General features: G+C 60.1%; 1 protein-coding gene across 1 annotated transcript in view; it reads left to right on the forward strand.

The window, feature by feature from the left end:
- The first annotated feature begins 177 nt into the window (after positions 1-177).
- Positions 178-14775, forward strand: part of LOC149523691 (maestro heat-like repeat family member 5) — a 64878-nt gene continuing 50280 nt past the window's right edge. Inside the window, exons 1-8 of the mRNA XM_089781612.1 lie at positions 178-464; positions 3084-3271; positions 3875-4012; positions 4142-4259; positions 4794-4937; positions 5401-5577; positions 6437-6592; positions 6968-7090. Of these exons, the coding sequence (XP_089637738.1) occupies positions 3087-3271; positions 3875-4012; positions 4142-4259; positions 4794-4937; positions 5401-5577; positions 6437-6592; positions 6968-7090 (1041 nt within the window). The 5' untranslated portion in view covers positions 178-464; positions 3084-3086. The remainder of the gene's footprint in view (positions 465-3083; positions 3272-3874; positions 4013-4141; positions 4260-4793; positions 4938-5400; positions 5578-6436; positions 6593-6967; positions 7091-14775) is intronic.

Consider the following 14775-nt stretch of genomic DNA (forward strand, 5'->3'; position numbering starts at 1 on the left):
CCACCTCAGTCCCTGATTTCCCTTCCCCCCCTCCTGCCAGGGCAGAGTGCAGGAAGGGCCTGGCCAGAGACAGGGATGGATCCAGCTCCCGGCTGGGCACAGGGCTGCCCCGGCCTCCTAAGAGAAGATGCCCAGGCCCAGGCCCAGCTCCTGAGGGGACGGCTGCTAAGGGAAGGGAATAAATGCAGAGCTTGTGGAAGGAACTCTCCTGCCTCAGCTTCCCTGCCCCCCAGGGTCTCTTTTGAGAGCCCCTTTCCCGCCCCCTTCCCAGCCTCTCCCTGGGGAGGCAGGAGGGGGCCAAGCAGGGAGGCTCTGATTTTGGTTTCTGACCTTGCAGAGGTGCCAGGGAGCTGTGGAAGGCCGTGGGGGAAGAACCACAGCTCCCCCGGCAGGTGCTGCAGCAGCTGCTGGACGCGCTCCGGAAGAGCCACCGGGAGGAGAGGAGCCGCAGCGTGTCTCTGGCTGTAAGTGACACTGGAGCTGTCCCGCAGGGAACTCACCACTACAGGGAGGATGCTGCATCTGTGGGGGGGAAGGGGGCTTCAACCCCTCTTAGTGTCAGGCAATGGCCCCACTGCACACTGGGCACACAGTTGTGTCACGGGGAGAGCCCCCCTGCTCCCCTCCGGAGGGGGTGTCCGGCCTCTGAGGCCCCTCACTTCGTGGTCAACCCCGCATGCACCACGATGCTCCAATCAGCACTGCAGCTCCCTTCACACAGGGCAGTGCGGCCTAGCAGCCGGAGGCAATAACTCCTAGTGGGATTGGTGCGGAGAGGTAGGGGACCCAGGGCGCCCTCTCCACCAGGTCCCAGTCCAGCACCTTGTCAGCATTGGAGGGGGCACCACTAGCTCTGGGGGAATCAAGTAGAAACTCGCCGAGCACCTGGGGTTCAACTCCCCGCCTGAGCTGCTTTCTGCTAGCTCCTCTCTTGTTGTCTGCGCCGTCCCTTTCCTCCAAACTGGGGCATCTGCTGCGGTTCCCTGCTGACTGGCGATGGCGTCTGGGTGCCCCTGCGCTGCTCCTCAGGAGCCCCAGCAGCACCTCCGTCCCCGTCCGTCAGCCCTGACTGAGCTCGCCACCGGCCTTTCTAGCCACCTCCAGCTGGCGCCTGCCCAGCAGGCCTGTGGGGTAGGACTGTCTCAGCCAGGTAGCCAGGCTGCACCTCTGCAGCTCTAGTGCAGAGATGGGACACTCCGTGTCAGGGGCTGATCCCCGCTCGGAGTGCAGAATTTGGAGGCCGGAAAGAAAAAGTTGTCTCTACAGGCTCTGCTTCCAGAACTCCCCAGGGTCAAAGATTTACTAACTGACAGAGACACAGACAGAGCTGCTGACCTTCCAGGACACAAGAAGCAAATATTGACCTGAAAAAAGTGATTTTTTTTACCAAAGAAAAGCTACACTGGATAACACAGACTTGGTTGCGCGCTGTGACAGAGCAAGTACGGAAAACAAATGAAAACACAGAGAAAATCTCTAGGAACAGTTTTCAGAGGGGAAGCAGAGATTCACACAGAGCAATTCAAACAGAAACGAAAAATAAAGAAAAATACCCCAGTTTTTCTGAAATAAGAACATTTGGAGGGTGAGTTTGTAAGAAGCTCGAGTGTGTGAGAATGACCGATGTGCTTCTCGTTATTTGCAATTCACTTTGCTCTGCCCTTTCTCACCTGCAACCACTTAAATCCCACGGCGTGTACTTAATAAACTCACTTTTATTTACTAGCAAGCGTTGTGTGAACAATTGTGACCTGGGGAGCAATCAGTGTGTCCATCCTCCTTTCACTGTTAAAGGGGGCTCGCGGGAACAATTTATTTGGGGGTTGGGTTCCCAGAAGCTGTGCCTGAAACTGCACTCTCCTCAGACCCGCAGGGATTCAGTGTCTGTATTGCTCTTGGGTGGATGGGAGGGAGGGCTCCTGTGCCTTGGCTGGGCGAGACCAGGAGATCTGGCCCAGAGGACGGGGTGGTGAGAAACCCCATAGAGCCAAGAGGAAAGTGTCAGTGGCTTTGCCAGCACACTGGGAAGCACCCCAAGGAGTCCTCTGTCATAGAGGGATAAGGGATCTTTCGGAAAAGGCTTTATTTTCCACAAGATCAGCGTCTAGACTGGCGCTTTTTTCCGACAAAGCTCCGTGCGGAAAAAAAGCGGCAGCCATTTTTATGCTAATGAAACGGGAGAGAGTTAAATCCCCACTTCATTAGCAATTGCGATACGTCTAATTTACATCCCTTTTACGAAAAAGGGATGTAGTCTAGACGTAGCCAAACTGTCTCCCTACTGAGGACTACATGGTGGCAGAGGAGCCAGGGAAGCCAGACCCGAAGCCGGAGCATCCGAGAGAGTGACACAAGCAGCACGTCCGGGGTCCCTACAACTGGGTCACGAGGATCGGAACTGACCCGACAGAAGTTCCCATAGACCCAGGTCAAGTAGTTTGGGATCTTGGGGGGATTTCGTGGAAGAGCAAAGGAGCGATCCAACCTTCGGAAGGCCTGGGAGCAAGTGACAGGCACGAGCCGGACAGATGGTCAACCCCAGAGCCGGACCCAGGGATCCCGGTTTCAGATCAGCAAGGACCTTCCTCATGAGCATTAGCCCAGAAGGCACAAGCAGCCCAGTACGACGGGGGAGCGAAAACGAGGACCTGAAACCCAGGATGTGATGGAAAGCCAGTTGCCGGGAGCAACGTGGGGTCTGCACCGACACCGCTTCGACCTCCCGGCATCGCCCCGGCTCCCTGCTGCTTGTGGCGCTGGAGTTACTCAGGCGGCAGAGGGGCAGTGATGCCCCCCCGGTCATGTCTGGCAAGCTGAAGGGCGGGGCTAGGCCATGAAGACAGAGAACGGGAAATAACGTCACCCGGACTCTTCCCACCTTTCCAGGAGGTTCCCATCTGCGTCCATTCTAGAACAGGAGACGGTTCAGGGGCCATCACATCTCCCTTCCCTCCAGAGGATCTCACCCTCCTTCCTCATAAGCCGCAAGGAAATGGAAAATGGAAGCAGGATGACAGCCAAAGCCATGGGAGCGGATGGGCAGGTGGGGACAGCTCAGTGACATTTCTGTCTCCTCTCTCCAGGCAATGGACACGCTGTACGAGATCTTTTTCCTCTGGGGATACCGAGAAGCCATCCTGGAAATGTTTCCCCAGCTCCTCCTCGTCTGCGTCAGGCAGGTGCAGTACGTGCTGGACCTGTGCCTGCCAGGGACTTGGAGGGCCCAGAAGACATCCAGCCCGGAGGGATCCAGCCGCCTCAGCCCCTTGAGGTAACGGCGGAAAGGAAGGGGAAGAACAGATTTGTTCTGCTCAGCCCCTGTGGGACCTGCCTGGCCCTCTGCTGTGCGTGTCCCTACAGCCCAGGGGCAGCTCTGGGCAGGTCCGTGTGGAGGGAGCGGTGCTGGGCGCCCGTGTGCGTGTGAGCCACACTTGCTCCTCTGACTCCGACCACAGTCCAGGGGCCCCGTCGGCACGTCCCCATGTGCTCCCGGCCGAGGGGTCAGGGCTTTTCTCCGTGCCTGTTTAGCCCGCTGGGCCTCTGTCCCACAAGACCCCACCCCAGGACAGCATGGCCAGAGCACACACAGAGTGCACAAGACCGGCAGGGGGGCCATGTCACAGGCAGGCAGGACGAGGAGGGGCCCGTGACGCTGATTCCACGGGGACAACCAGGGAACCACCTGGCTAGAAACTCGATGAGTCTGTGGCATGGCCAGGGCCCGTTGGGCAGGGCCGTGCCCTCACACGGTGCTGGGTCCATCCCGGGGGAGGCCGGCTGCTGCTGACCACGCCGGGTGACCCAGGCCTTGTGCGGTTTGCGCTGCATGGGGCTGGGGTCGAGTTCTGACACCCGGACTTTTTATTGCCTCTAGCACCTCCCTGGAGGCCGTGAAGACCCTTTTCTCCATGCCCAGATACTGGAAGGAATTTGCCAGTATCCAGTTGCAGCAGGGCTGGGACATGATGGCCTCCCGCCAGCGCTTCTCCCAAGGTGTGGGCTTGATCGCAAGGTAGAGTCTGGGCAATGGCAGCTCAGTGGGAGACCCTCCACAGCCCCCGCTGGCCCTCTCAGCCCCGCCATGGGAGAGCGACGCTCTCTCCCCTTGGTAACTCCGGGCATTTTCTCTGTCCTGTTCCAGGGCCATGGTGGAGCACCAGACCCCACAGCTCCCTGCGGTGCTCAGAGAGGCCATCGCCCTCATGCAGAGTCAGGAGGAGCAGCCCCAGAGAAATATCGCCCTGACTTTCTGCACCGAGGTGAGATTCCGGAGCCGCCAGGCACATGTGGGCTTGTGCCTAGCAGCTCAGTCCCGTCCCAGGCAGGCAGGCAGGCACCGGGGCCCATCGCCAGCAGGTCGGCAACGCGACAGCCAGCCGGCTCCTCTGCCCACGTGGATCCAAGTGGGGCCGGGCAGAGTGGTGGGGGGCAGGGTGAGATTGCTCCTGGCTGGATGTGCCTCCGTGGGACCATGTGACAAGAGAAGATGTTTCTCCAGCGCCCTGAGGCCGGGCCTCTCTCCTCGCCTTTGCCTGGGGTTTCATTTTCTTCTGCCACGGCTCGCTCCAGGACACGCTGCGATGCCCAGAGATTCCCCTTTCCCTGGGCTTCATTAGGGGCTTGTGCATTAGTCGCCCCTCTGGGAATGGACCATCTCAAACACCAGCCGCTGGCTCCTTACCCCCAGGGATTTTGTGTGGCAGGAAGTGACCAGCTGGCAAAGATGCTGGCGCACGAACAGACCGAGAGGCAGATTTCTGCTCCTGCAGCTGATGTTGATTTTCTCTTTCCAGTTTCTCCGGAGTCCTTCCATCCTCACCACAGTCACCAGATCGGAGCTCCAGGAACAGCTGATGGAATGGACCAAAGATCCCAATCCGGAGATACGGAGGCTCTGTCTGCAGGGCCTGGGCAGTATCATCTTCCAGCCAGAGAAGGTGAGGGGCAGGGCTTGCCCAGGTGAGACGTTGCTGCACTGGGAGATAACAGACACATCACTGTTGCAACCCCTGTTCTATGCCGTTGCTGAGCAAGCCAGGCGTGAGGTGTCCCTGCTCCCTGGTGCGGCAGAGCATGGTCGGTGGAGGCAGTGGGGGAGGGGAAGGAGACTCAGGGCGTCGCTCAGGGCAATGGGGGGAGAGTGTCGGCTGACAACAAGCCCAAGCTGGGCAAGGACAGACGAGTCGGGGGGCGGGGTCAGAGCTCGGGGGGCGGGGCCTGGAGCGGCTCCAGGCAGGCGACAGGGCGACTCTGCCCAAGGGCCAGGGGTGCAAAGCACCTGCCAGAGCGGCAGGAGAACGACTTTCTCCCCCGCTGGGGGCTGGCCGATGGGGGGATGGTCCAGCCCCTGCCCAGGCTCTGTCCCAGGCCAGGCGTGAGCTGCCTTCTGCCTTCCTGCAGGGGCAGTTGTTACGGGCCCAGCTGCCAGGGACCATCGCCATGTTCTGCGCCAGGAACGCATGGACTGTCCTGGAGGCCCTGAAGGACGCGGCAGACGCCAGCTACCTGCTCGCCGGGGAGGGGCTTGGCTCCATCTCCCAGGACATGGCAGTCGGCCTGCGCCCGCTCATTGACCACGTAAGGCCGGGACCCCGGAGAAGCACATTCCCCCTCCCCTGATGTCCTGGTATGACCCTGCCCAGCCCATCCCCGCCCCCCAGGCCAGCCACACAGCACCCAAGGGGGCCCCTGCCAAGGGTGGGGAGTCTCCTACTCAGCCCCCTCCCTGGCAGAGCCCTTCTGGGAAATGGGGGCGCCAAGCTCCCAGCCCTGCTGCAGCCTCCCCTCCCACCCTCCTGTGCCCAGCCCCTCCCCGAGCCCCAAGGAGGCAGGCGGGAGCCTCAGGTCCCAGTGCCCCGGGAGGGGAGGCCAGAGCAGCCTCTGTGGCCAGGGACCTGGGCCTTCCCTCAGCCCCCTCAGGCCTTGCTGGGGAAGGAAGCAGGGAAGGGGCGATGGGAGGAGAGGGGAGGGGAGGGGAGGGGAGGGATGGGGAAGAGGGACGGGGACGGAGGGACCCGGGAAGTGCAGCAGGAATGAGGTGAGGATGGAGATTCCTCGTAACTTGCCCCTTTCCACCCTTCAGCCCCCCCATGCTCAGTGGCTCCCCTGCCTGGCACTGCACAGGGGTGGGCTGGGTCTCTCCAGGCCGGGCGGACGGGGGAGAAGAACATGGAGAGATTGGCCCCTCTCTGGACTCCAGGCGGCTGGGGGGCTGGGTGCAGGAAGCTCTCCACACACATTGCACCATGGACCTCTGGGTCTCAGCCCTGGCCAGCGCACAGTGTCTGTGGGGCTGCCTGGTGGTTGCGGCTTCCGCGGGCCAGGGCGGGTCCCGGTCGGGGTGCTGGAGCCGTGTGCGATTTGCGGCCGTCAGGCCCCTGACCCTGGGACACGGCCTGGCTCTCACGGGCTTCCCCGCCCCGCGTGTCCTTACCAGGAGAGGGGCAATGTCCGCTCAGCCGCCATCTCACTGCTGGGCACCATGCTGGGCGGGGTGAAGGGCCCGGACAGACCCCGCGTGCGGCAGGAACTCACCCGCTGCCTGCTCCCGCTGCTGCTCCACCTGGCAGACGAGGAGCAGAGAGTGATCCTGGTAAGTGCCCCCTCGGTATGTCCCGGAGAGCAAAGCGCCAGAGTCCCCCGGGCCCCACCCCTCTCCAGAGCCCCTGCCCAGCCAGGGCCATTGGGGACGTGCAGGGAGGCCTGAGGGGGCCCCTTGGCTCTGACTCTCTGGGATCCTGGAGCTCCGGCGCTGCCGTCTCTACGCAGAAGGGCCGAGCTGTGGAGATCCCTTCTGGCTCTCGCCAGCCAATGCTCAGCCCCCCCCCGAGCAGCGTCCCCTGCAGAACAAGGGGCAGGAGGCTCCCCAGGCAGGCAGAGCAGGAGCCCAAGGAGCAGGGAGGAGGGGACGCGCCCCAGACGCTCCCTCTCTCAGCGAGGCCCCTCTCGCTCTCCCCTCGTGCTGCAGAGCTGCAAAGCGACGCTCTTCCGCTGCGCCGTGTTCCTCGGCTGGGCCCATCTCAAGAGTCTCTTCTGCTGCCTGGCCTGGGATGGCTCCTCGCGGCTCTTGCCCGGCGTCAGGAAGTGCCTGGTAGGTGAATTCTGTGGGCCCGGGGAGCGGTGACCGGGGAGCTCAGGGAGACCTTTCTACCCCCACCCCGAGTGCCCAGGGGGATTCTCCCCGGCTCGTCACGCAGGGAGCAGAGGCAGCCCCCCCAGAGGGGCTCGGCATTTCCTCAGTTGTTTTCCAATCCCACCCTTTCCACTGCCCCCATCTCCCAAACTTAGCGCTGCGCCTGCCTCCTGCCCGTGGGCTCCTGCCCCTCTGCCTGTGCCCAGCTTGGAAATGCTCTTCCCCAAGGGCCCGACTCCGGACATCTGGGCTCCTACTGGCTCTTGCCCTGGCTTCCCTCTGTGCTTCAGCGACCCTGGCCTGTCAGCTGTAGGTCGATCACTTTGTCTGCTCTGAGCATGTCTCCTGCTCTGCTCCTAGATGAAGAATTACAAGAGGAACTTCCCCAGGTTCCTGTTCCAGGCCTTAGAGTATCTGGAAAGCTCCCAGGCGTCCATCAGACATTCTGCAGCCCTGTTCATCGGTAAGCAAAGCAGCCCCCGGGAGCTGTTCCAGGGCTGTTAGAGTTAATAAAATCTGCACATGGACAAAAAGGGGTTTCAGGACAAGCATCAGCCAGCACCTCAGGCGCCTGCTGCAACTGCAGCTGTGAAACATGGATGGAACATAGACGAGTTAGTTGAATAAAATATCAGTGCTATTGTGTTTGGGTGTGTGATTTCGTTCCTCCCGTCCCTGGCGTACTGCTGCTCGGTCTGCAGCTTGCCCAGGTAAGGAGTATCACGTGCTCTTTCCTAAATGACTAGAAGTCAAGTTGTCTAAAAGAATTGCACCCGGTGTGCCCTCTGAGACGGCGTGAAATGCTGCTCCGAGCTCTCAATGAACATTACGGGGGAGGGAGAGCTCAGTGCTTCGAGCATTGTCTTACTGAACCCAGGGTTATGAGTCAGTCTTTGAGGGGACGGTTTAGGAATCTGGGGCAAATCTGTCAGGGATGGTGCTTGGTCCTGCTGCGCGGGCAGGGGGCCGGACCTGATGGCGTCTCAAGGTCCCTTTGAATTCCAAAGTTCTCTGTTTTACTGCTCAGATTTGCACTCTTGTTTGAAGAAATATGGGAACCATTAAAAAATTCAATGGTGATTAATGGCAGGCTTAACCGTGTGCACCTCCCCTTTGAGTTCAATCTCCTTCGCCACTCGGCCTTTCAGTGATTCCTGGGGTCGGATGCTTTCTCCATTGTGTTTTGCATCACACTGAAGGACTGTCTTGAATTTCCCAAGGGCTGTCTTACGGGAATGGCTGACTCTTTAGTAATTTGCAGGGATGACACTGAAACAGTGTGAGCTCCATTCTATTCCTTGTCTGTGTAGGAGAAACCATCCACCATTACTGTGACCTGTTGTCAAAAAGAGTGACTGCAGCTGGTGTCACCCGCCTGTGTGAAGGTAAGGAAATACCTCTGGGCGTTTGGGCATCTGTGGGCAGTATGAGGCCTGAAAACAGATGTCACAGTGTCCCTCTGGGTCTGAGGACAGTGCTGAAGGGAGAAGAGTGGTCTTGCTGGTAGGACATAAGAATGGGAGTCGGGAGCTTTGAGCCACCAGGAGCAACTCTGTGCCTCACCTTCCCCATCCGTGAAATGGGGGTAAGAACAGAAAGGCCCTCAAGGACAGCTGGCCAGAATGGAAAAGGACCCTCACTATGACGAGGTATTAGTAGGAGGAGAAGGATTCTTACCCTGTCAGAAAAGTTTGCATTGTCTCCTCCCCAAGGACCTTCACCCAGAGATTGATTCTTAGCTCCTACGGTATCCTGCCAGGCCCCCTGGGAACTCCTTTCCCTGCCACCTCTGGAGCACTGAAGGCGGCACAAATGCACAAAGGGTTCAGTAGAAGTGAGGAGCCTAAACCCTTTCTGCGGATGGGCGCCTGAATGTCAGAGTCACGGTTGTTGTCGTGTTCCCGGGGCAAAGGCCATTGGGAAGCAGAGGTTTCCCAGGCATCAGTTACAGCAGCTCTGTGGGGTTTCCAACCTGTTTCCTCTTTGTTTCAGCTTTTCAGCAACAGCCTTTAAAATCGGACAGGAACACGTGGCTCATCCTGAAGGAACATCGGCAATGGCTGCAGAAGCTTGCGAGCCGCGTGTTGGGTGCTTCTTACGACTTGAGAGCGGCACCAACACAGAAGGACTCTTCCTCCTGCCACGGTAGGTACCACAGACGGGAGCAGCTCTTTGGAGCGGGGAGGCAGGTTCCGTGGGGCGAGAGGGGCCGTGAGGGGTGGCAGGAGCGACGCGGTGTCCTGGAGTCACCGGGGGCCGCTCGCGTGGGGGCTGGAGCTGAGGGAAATTGTTCCTACCACGGCCCTGCCCCAGACGACCCCCCCCGCAATTTTGGGTTCCATGCGCGATGGCCCAGCCCCCCAGCCACAGCTTCTCCATGGGATCCCCTCCGTCAGCAGCGCACGGAGAGAGGGGGATTCTCCAGGTCTCCCTTCGGCCATCGCCAGCCCCAGGGGAGCACCGGCCGGGGGAGGGGCTGGGCTCTCTCAGGGATGCCGGCTCTCAGGGAAATGGCAAAGGGGGAGGAAGGGGAACCTGCCCTGGTCCAGATTCTCCCCCTTGACAATTGTGTCCTTCTCATCTGTGCTCCTGCCCTGTCTCCTCTGACAGACACCGGCTGAGCCCACCGCTCCCCGGCCTGGCCGGGAGACCAAGCAGCTGGGACACCACAAGGATCCGGAAGGGGCAGAGCTGCACGTGACGGGGAACCAGCCGCGACCGGGACCAGGAGCCGTTCAACCCACAGGCCAGAGGACGCCAAGCCCCTCCCCGGCCCTGCGGCGCGTCCACAAGAACCGAGGATCCGCTCCTGGCCCAGAGACTTGCAGCTGTCCTGGACTTTTGCTTGTTCCCCAACATTTGTCCTGCCCGACACCCCAGGACATGGCTTGTGAGTCACCATCAGACCCACCCATCTCCGGGCCCTTCCCACCGGCCTCTCGCCCATCTGGGTGGGTCTCTCTCGTCGTTCGTCTGCCTTCCCACAAAGACCAGCGTGGGACCACTCTCCTGGGGGGCACTGGGACAGCGCGCGTTCTGGGGTCCGCGGTGGGGGAGGGGTTGGGGTTTCACGTTCTGGGGTCCGCGGTGGGGGAGGGGTTGAGGTTGCGCGTTCTGGGGTCCGCGGTGGGGGAGGGGTTGGGGTTGCGCATTGTGGGGTCCGCTGTGGGGGAGGGGATGGGGTTGCGCGTTCTGGGGTCCGCGGTGGGGGAGGGGCTGGGGCTGCCCAGCATTCTGGGACTGGGGTGGGAAGCTGAGGCTGCCCGGCTGCTCTGGGGCTTGCGGGGATGCCAGGGCACCGGGCAGCCTGAGGGCTGGTGTGGGAGGGTAGAAATATGGGGCTGGGCAGCCACCAGTGTGGGGAGGAGAGGGCAGGGCAGGGCAGGGCAGGGCAGGGGCAGTAGCCTGGTGGGCTTGGGGGGGCGGAGCCTTAGGAAGAAAGGGGGGGGCTGAGGTTTGCCTTCCCTCGTCAGCCGTTCGCCCGCTGCCCATGCCTCCCACTGCTCTCTGCCAGGCGGGTAGAGGCCCTGGAGGGAGGGGACGTGCCCAAGCACAGAAGTGCTCTGGTCAGGTGCCCCGGCCACAAGAGACTCCTCTGACCCTCCAAGAAACCCCACAGAGCCCTCTGCCAACTGGGGCGGGTTTCACCCCTCCCCCATCTCAGAAGGCCACGTGGGGAATTCTTGGAGGGGTCTTGGACCCTCTTGTGGTTTTATCCCCGTGGATCTGCCTCGGGAATGGATTTCACCGATTGGTGACGGGTGCGGGGCAGGGACCCATCTGGAAGTGGGTCAGGAGACCCCTCTGAGGACTCCTCTCCCGCCCTCCACCAGTCACTGTGGTCCCTGCCCGTAGGACCAGCGAGGGAGGGGACTGCCCCACATGGGGGAAGTGCCGCGGTCTGGGGCCCTGCCCGCAAGAGGGTCCTGTGACCCCTCCAAGGAGTCTCTCCACCGTCCCCTCCCTACCAGTGAGGGTCACCCCCTCCCCCCCGCCTCAGGCCAGCTCAGAAGGGAAACGTGCACCAGTCACAGCAGCCAGTGCCCGACAGCCTAGGCCAGAAGCCTCCATCTCTGGAGCTGAGCAGCCGGCCGGCACCATCGCCCTGGACGCCCCAGCGCAACAGTGCGAGGAAGATCCCGTCTCACTCCCTGGACGTCTTTCCACAACTCAGCGCCTGGCCCTTCGGGCTGCACCTCTGACTGGTGCACGTTTCCCTTCCGAGCTGGCATGGGGGAGGGGGTGACCCTCACTGGTAGGGAGGGGACGGTGGAGAGACTCCTTGGAGGGGTTACAGGACCCTCTTGCAGGCAGGGCCCCAGACCGTGGCACTTCCCCCATGTGGTGCAGTCCCCTCCCTCACTGGTCCTACGGGCAGGGGCCCCAGTGACTGGTGGAGGGCGGGAGAGGAGTCCTCAGAGGGGTCCTGTGACCCACTTCCCAATGGGACACTCTGACCCCCGTCGGAGGGACAACTCCCAGCCTGGCTGCGTTACACCAGTCACTGGGGACAGACCCGCAGTCACGGCGCGCTCCGCTTAGACAGGGCTGACTCCCACGCACGATGCCGCAAAGGGGTTAGGGTGGGAGCCAGTTAGGATCCGGCCCATCGGTCAAACCCACTCTCGGGGCGGCGCTACGGGGCCACGTTCCCTCTCAGGTGCAGAATGACCTTTGTTAGGTGCGGCAGGGGGCACAGGGCAGGGGTAGCGGTACTTGTTCTGGCTGGGGGCAGCCTCGGGGGCGCGGCCGGGGATGGAGGATATGCGGCGCGGGGAAATTATCTGAACTCCTGGGCTAATAAATGTATCTTTGCTGTAGACCCTGCGTTGCTGTGAATTCCTCTGTCGCGACAAAGATTGTGTTTGATGTTGTTTGTCTTGTGGGGTTTGTCTTATTGCTGCCTTGTGCTGTGTTGTCTTAAACACAAATCCCGCGTTAGGCAGAAACGGATTAATAGGCATTGCTGACTGTATCTGCAGAAGCTATTGTCTCAGCAGGGCAGAGGCCCAGCAATGCCAGGCACAGCAGCTCCTGCGCGACGTGGGGACGCTTCTGCCCCAGGGAGGTGGGGGGGCAGCTCTCTGCCTGGGGACCCGCCCGGCCTGTCTCCTCAGGAACCTCTCAGCAGCTGTATCCTGAAACAAGCTGTGAGCAGCCGTGAGCGTGGGCAACGCAGCCTCTGGCCATAGGACAGGCAGCTCCCTCCTGCAGCCCCTGGACAGCTCCCTCCCGGCCTGAGCCACACAAGAACCCAGGAGTCCTGGGCTAGACAGCTGACCATGCGTGTGGGGGATGGGTGGAGGGTGACATCTTGTGACAGACCGGGCCGTGTCTGGGCACAGCTGAGGGCGTCCGCTCAGGGCGAATTGCTCGAATCCGGGGCCTCTTACAGCCCCCGACTGGTGACCTCTCCAAACAGGCCACGAACCAGTCTCACAGAGCACTTCAGCTGCCTGCCTGAAGCCTCCCGAGCAAAACCCCTCTGACACCCCAGCAATATCCGTGCCCCAGATGGCCCCGGGCCTATACACAGGTGGGGGGTCCTAGCACCCAATCCCACCTACCCCGAACAAGTTCTGTCCGGTTCCAAGAAACCAGCCACAGATCCCTGGTCAATTTACCCTCTGGACCTTACCCACAAATCACGCTGGGCCAATCCTTTAGAATCTATATCTAAAGGTTTATTATTACAGGAAAGAAAAGCCTGAGAGTAAGGTTATTAAAGTACAGTAAGTTACATGCACCGAATCTCCCAGTCCTCGATGCAGGCTCTAGCAGAGATGTTGCAGCTGCTGGTTTAAAAGTTCTTATTGCACATCCTACGATCAGGATGGGTTCACAGGTCTTCCGGGCTCTTCAATCCCTGCAATGTTGCCTCTGGGATGAAGTGCTGAGCTGAGAACCAAAATGGCATCGACTACATGGCCTCTTTATACTCCTTCCTGGCCTCTTCTAGTATGTAGCAGGTCACCTGGTCCTCAGCCTCTCTGTGTTCCCTGCTGGCTGCTCTCAGGACAGCCCCCATTCTTTGGGTGTGTCTTTGGCCCATTGAGAACCATTGTTCCACAGGGCTTAGCATGTCCACAGGCTCGGCCCTGCCCAATGCTTAACCACATGCAGGGAAACCTTCAGTTTCCACACAGATTACAGATCTACACACACAGACATTATATACTCACATAAACAGTGTACACAGGATCAGAAAACAACAAGCTCCCATTCAATACCCCACATGGCTCCCTTTCATACAGATTTCTGGGGCCAACACCCCCACCTAGGGGTGCAGCAGCGATCTGGCTGCTTCCCTCCAATTCGGTAATGTGACACATCTCCCAGCTCATGATCCCCCAGCACTTCACAGACGTTCCTGAAGCCTCCCACCCTGGGCCATGGGGACTGGAGAGCACCCAGCTCCCCCCAGGAACACCCAGTTCCCTTGCACTCTCCAGACCTCAGCTGGCCGCTGCCAGTCCCTCTCTCTAGCCCGTTTCTGGGCAGACTGCAGTCCCTCCTGGCCACTCCTCCCTGGCAAAGGGTGCGGACCTGCTACCTCTGCAACCCTGCCTTCAGGCCTTACGGCCTGGGGCTTCCCCGGCCCAAGCCCTCCCAGCCTGCCATGTCTGCTGTCGTACCTCGGTGTTTTGTACCTCGGTACCTTCGGTGGTCTGGACTGTCAGTGTCAGCGTCGTCTGGTCAGGGTCGTCCTGGCGCGCTCCTGACAGGACCTCTACTCCGTCGGTGATAATAAACTCTCGGCTGCGTGCGTAACAATCGGTACTCCCTTTATCTAGCGTTAGACCCCGTGCACTTGGGTCAACACAGGAGATCTCTGAGAGGCCCCGGAAACGACAGATGCAGGCAAGGTTTGAAATCAGTCGAGCAGGTTGAAGCTCTACCAGTTGGTAACAGAGATCAGTACAATGACACACCACTGGGCACTATGGCCCGCGTTGACACGGTACCAACACCGGGCAGGCCTATTGCCATATAACAGATATTAACAGCACTTAGTCAAAGTTAAGTTACTGTGCACTCTGTAAGTTTAGGCAACGACACCTGCCGTTCAGGCGCCTAGTGCGCCCCCCCCAAGGTCGGCCGGAGAGCACCCTCTGCGGTGTCCTTTTATAGACAGGTACAAACAACTTACATCATTTCTTTACGTACCAGGTTACCACCCTCTGTTGCCTAGTTACCACCCCTCACTGGATGGAAGGGGGGCTCACTTACTATCCTTCATGCTGTCAATTTTGACCCGGTCCTGAACCTAGGTCGGTCTGTGCATTAGTTTTTAGGGAGTTTTCGTACCAAGACATTTCTTATTAAGATGTTCCATTACTCCCCTTTGGCTCACAGTCTGTACCCAGTGCCTCCCTGTGTCCTTCCATGCTCGACCTAACTTACACAATCACACAGTTATCAATAGGGCTTCTTTCTTGGCTCCTGTGTTACTGAACCAAAGTCTTGCTCACTAGATTGCAGGCCTGTTGCTGTTTCCATGTTGCAGGCCTTAGGCCTGCTGACTCCATATTACTGACCCTCAGCTTACTACATCTGCCTCTCACAGCCCCGCCCACCACAGCTGCCTCTCGCAGATCCACAGACAGACCTTCCAGGACACAGGAATCAAATCCTCACCTTAC

The sequence above is a fragment of the Pelodiscus sinensis genome, chromosome 12, assembly GCF_052426305.1.
Source record: "Pelodiscus sinensis isolate ZL-2025 chromosome 12, ASM5242630v1, whole genome shotgun sequence".
Taxonomy (NCBI): domain Eukaryota; kingdom Metazoa; phylum Chordata; order Testudines; family Trionychidae; genus Pelodiscus; species Pelodiscus sinensis.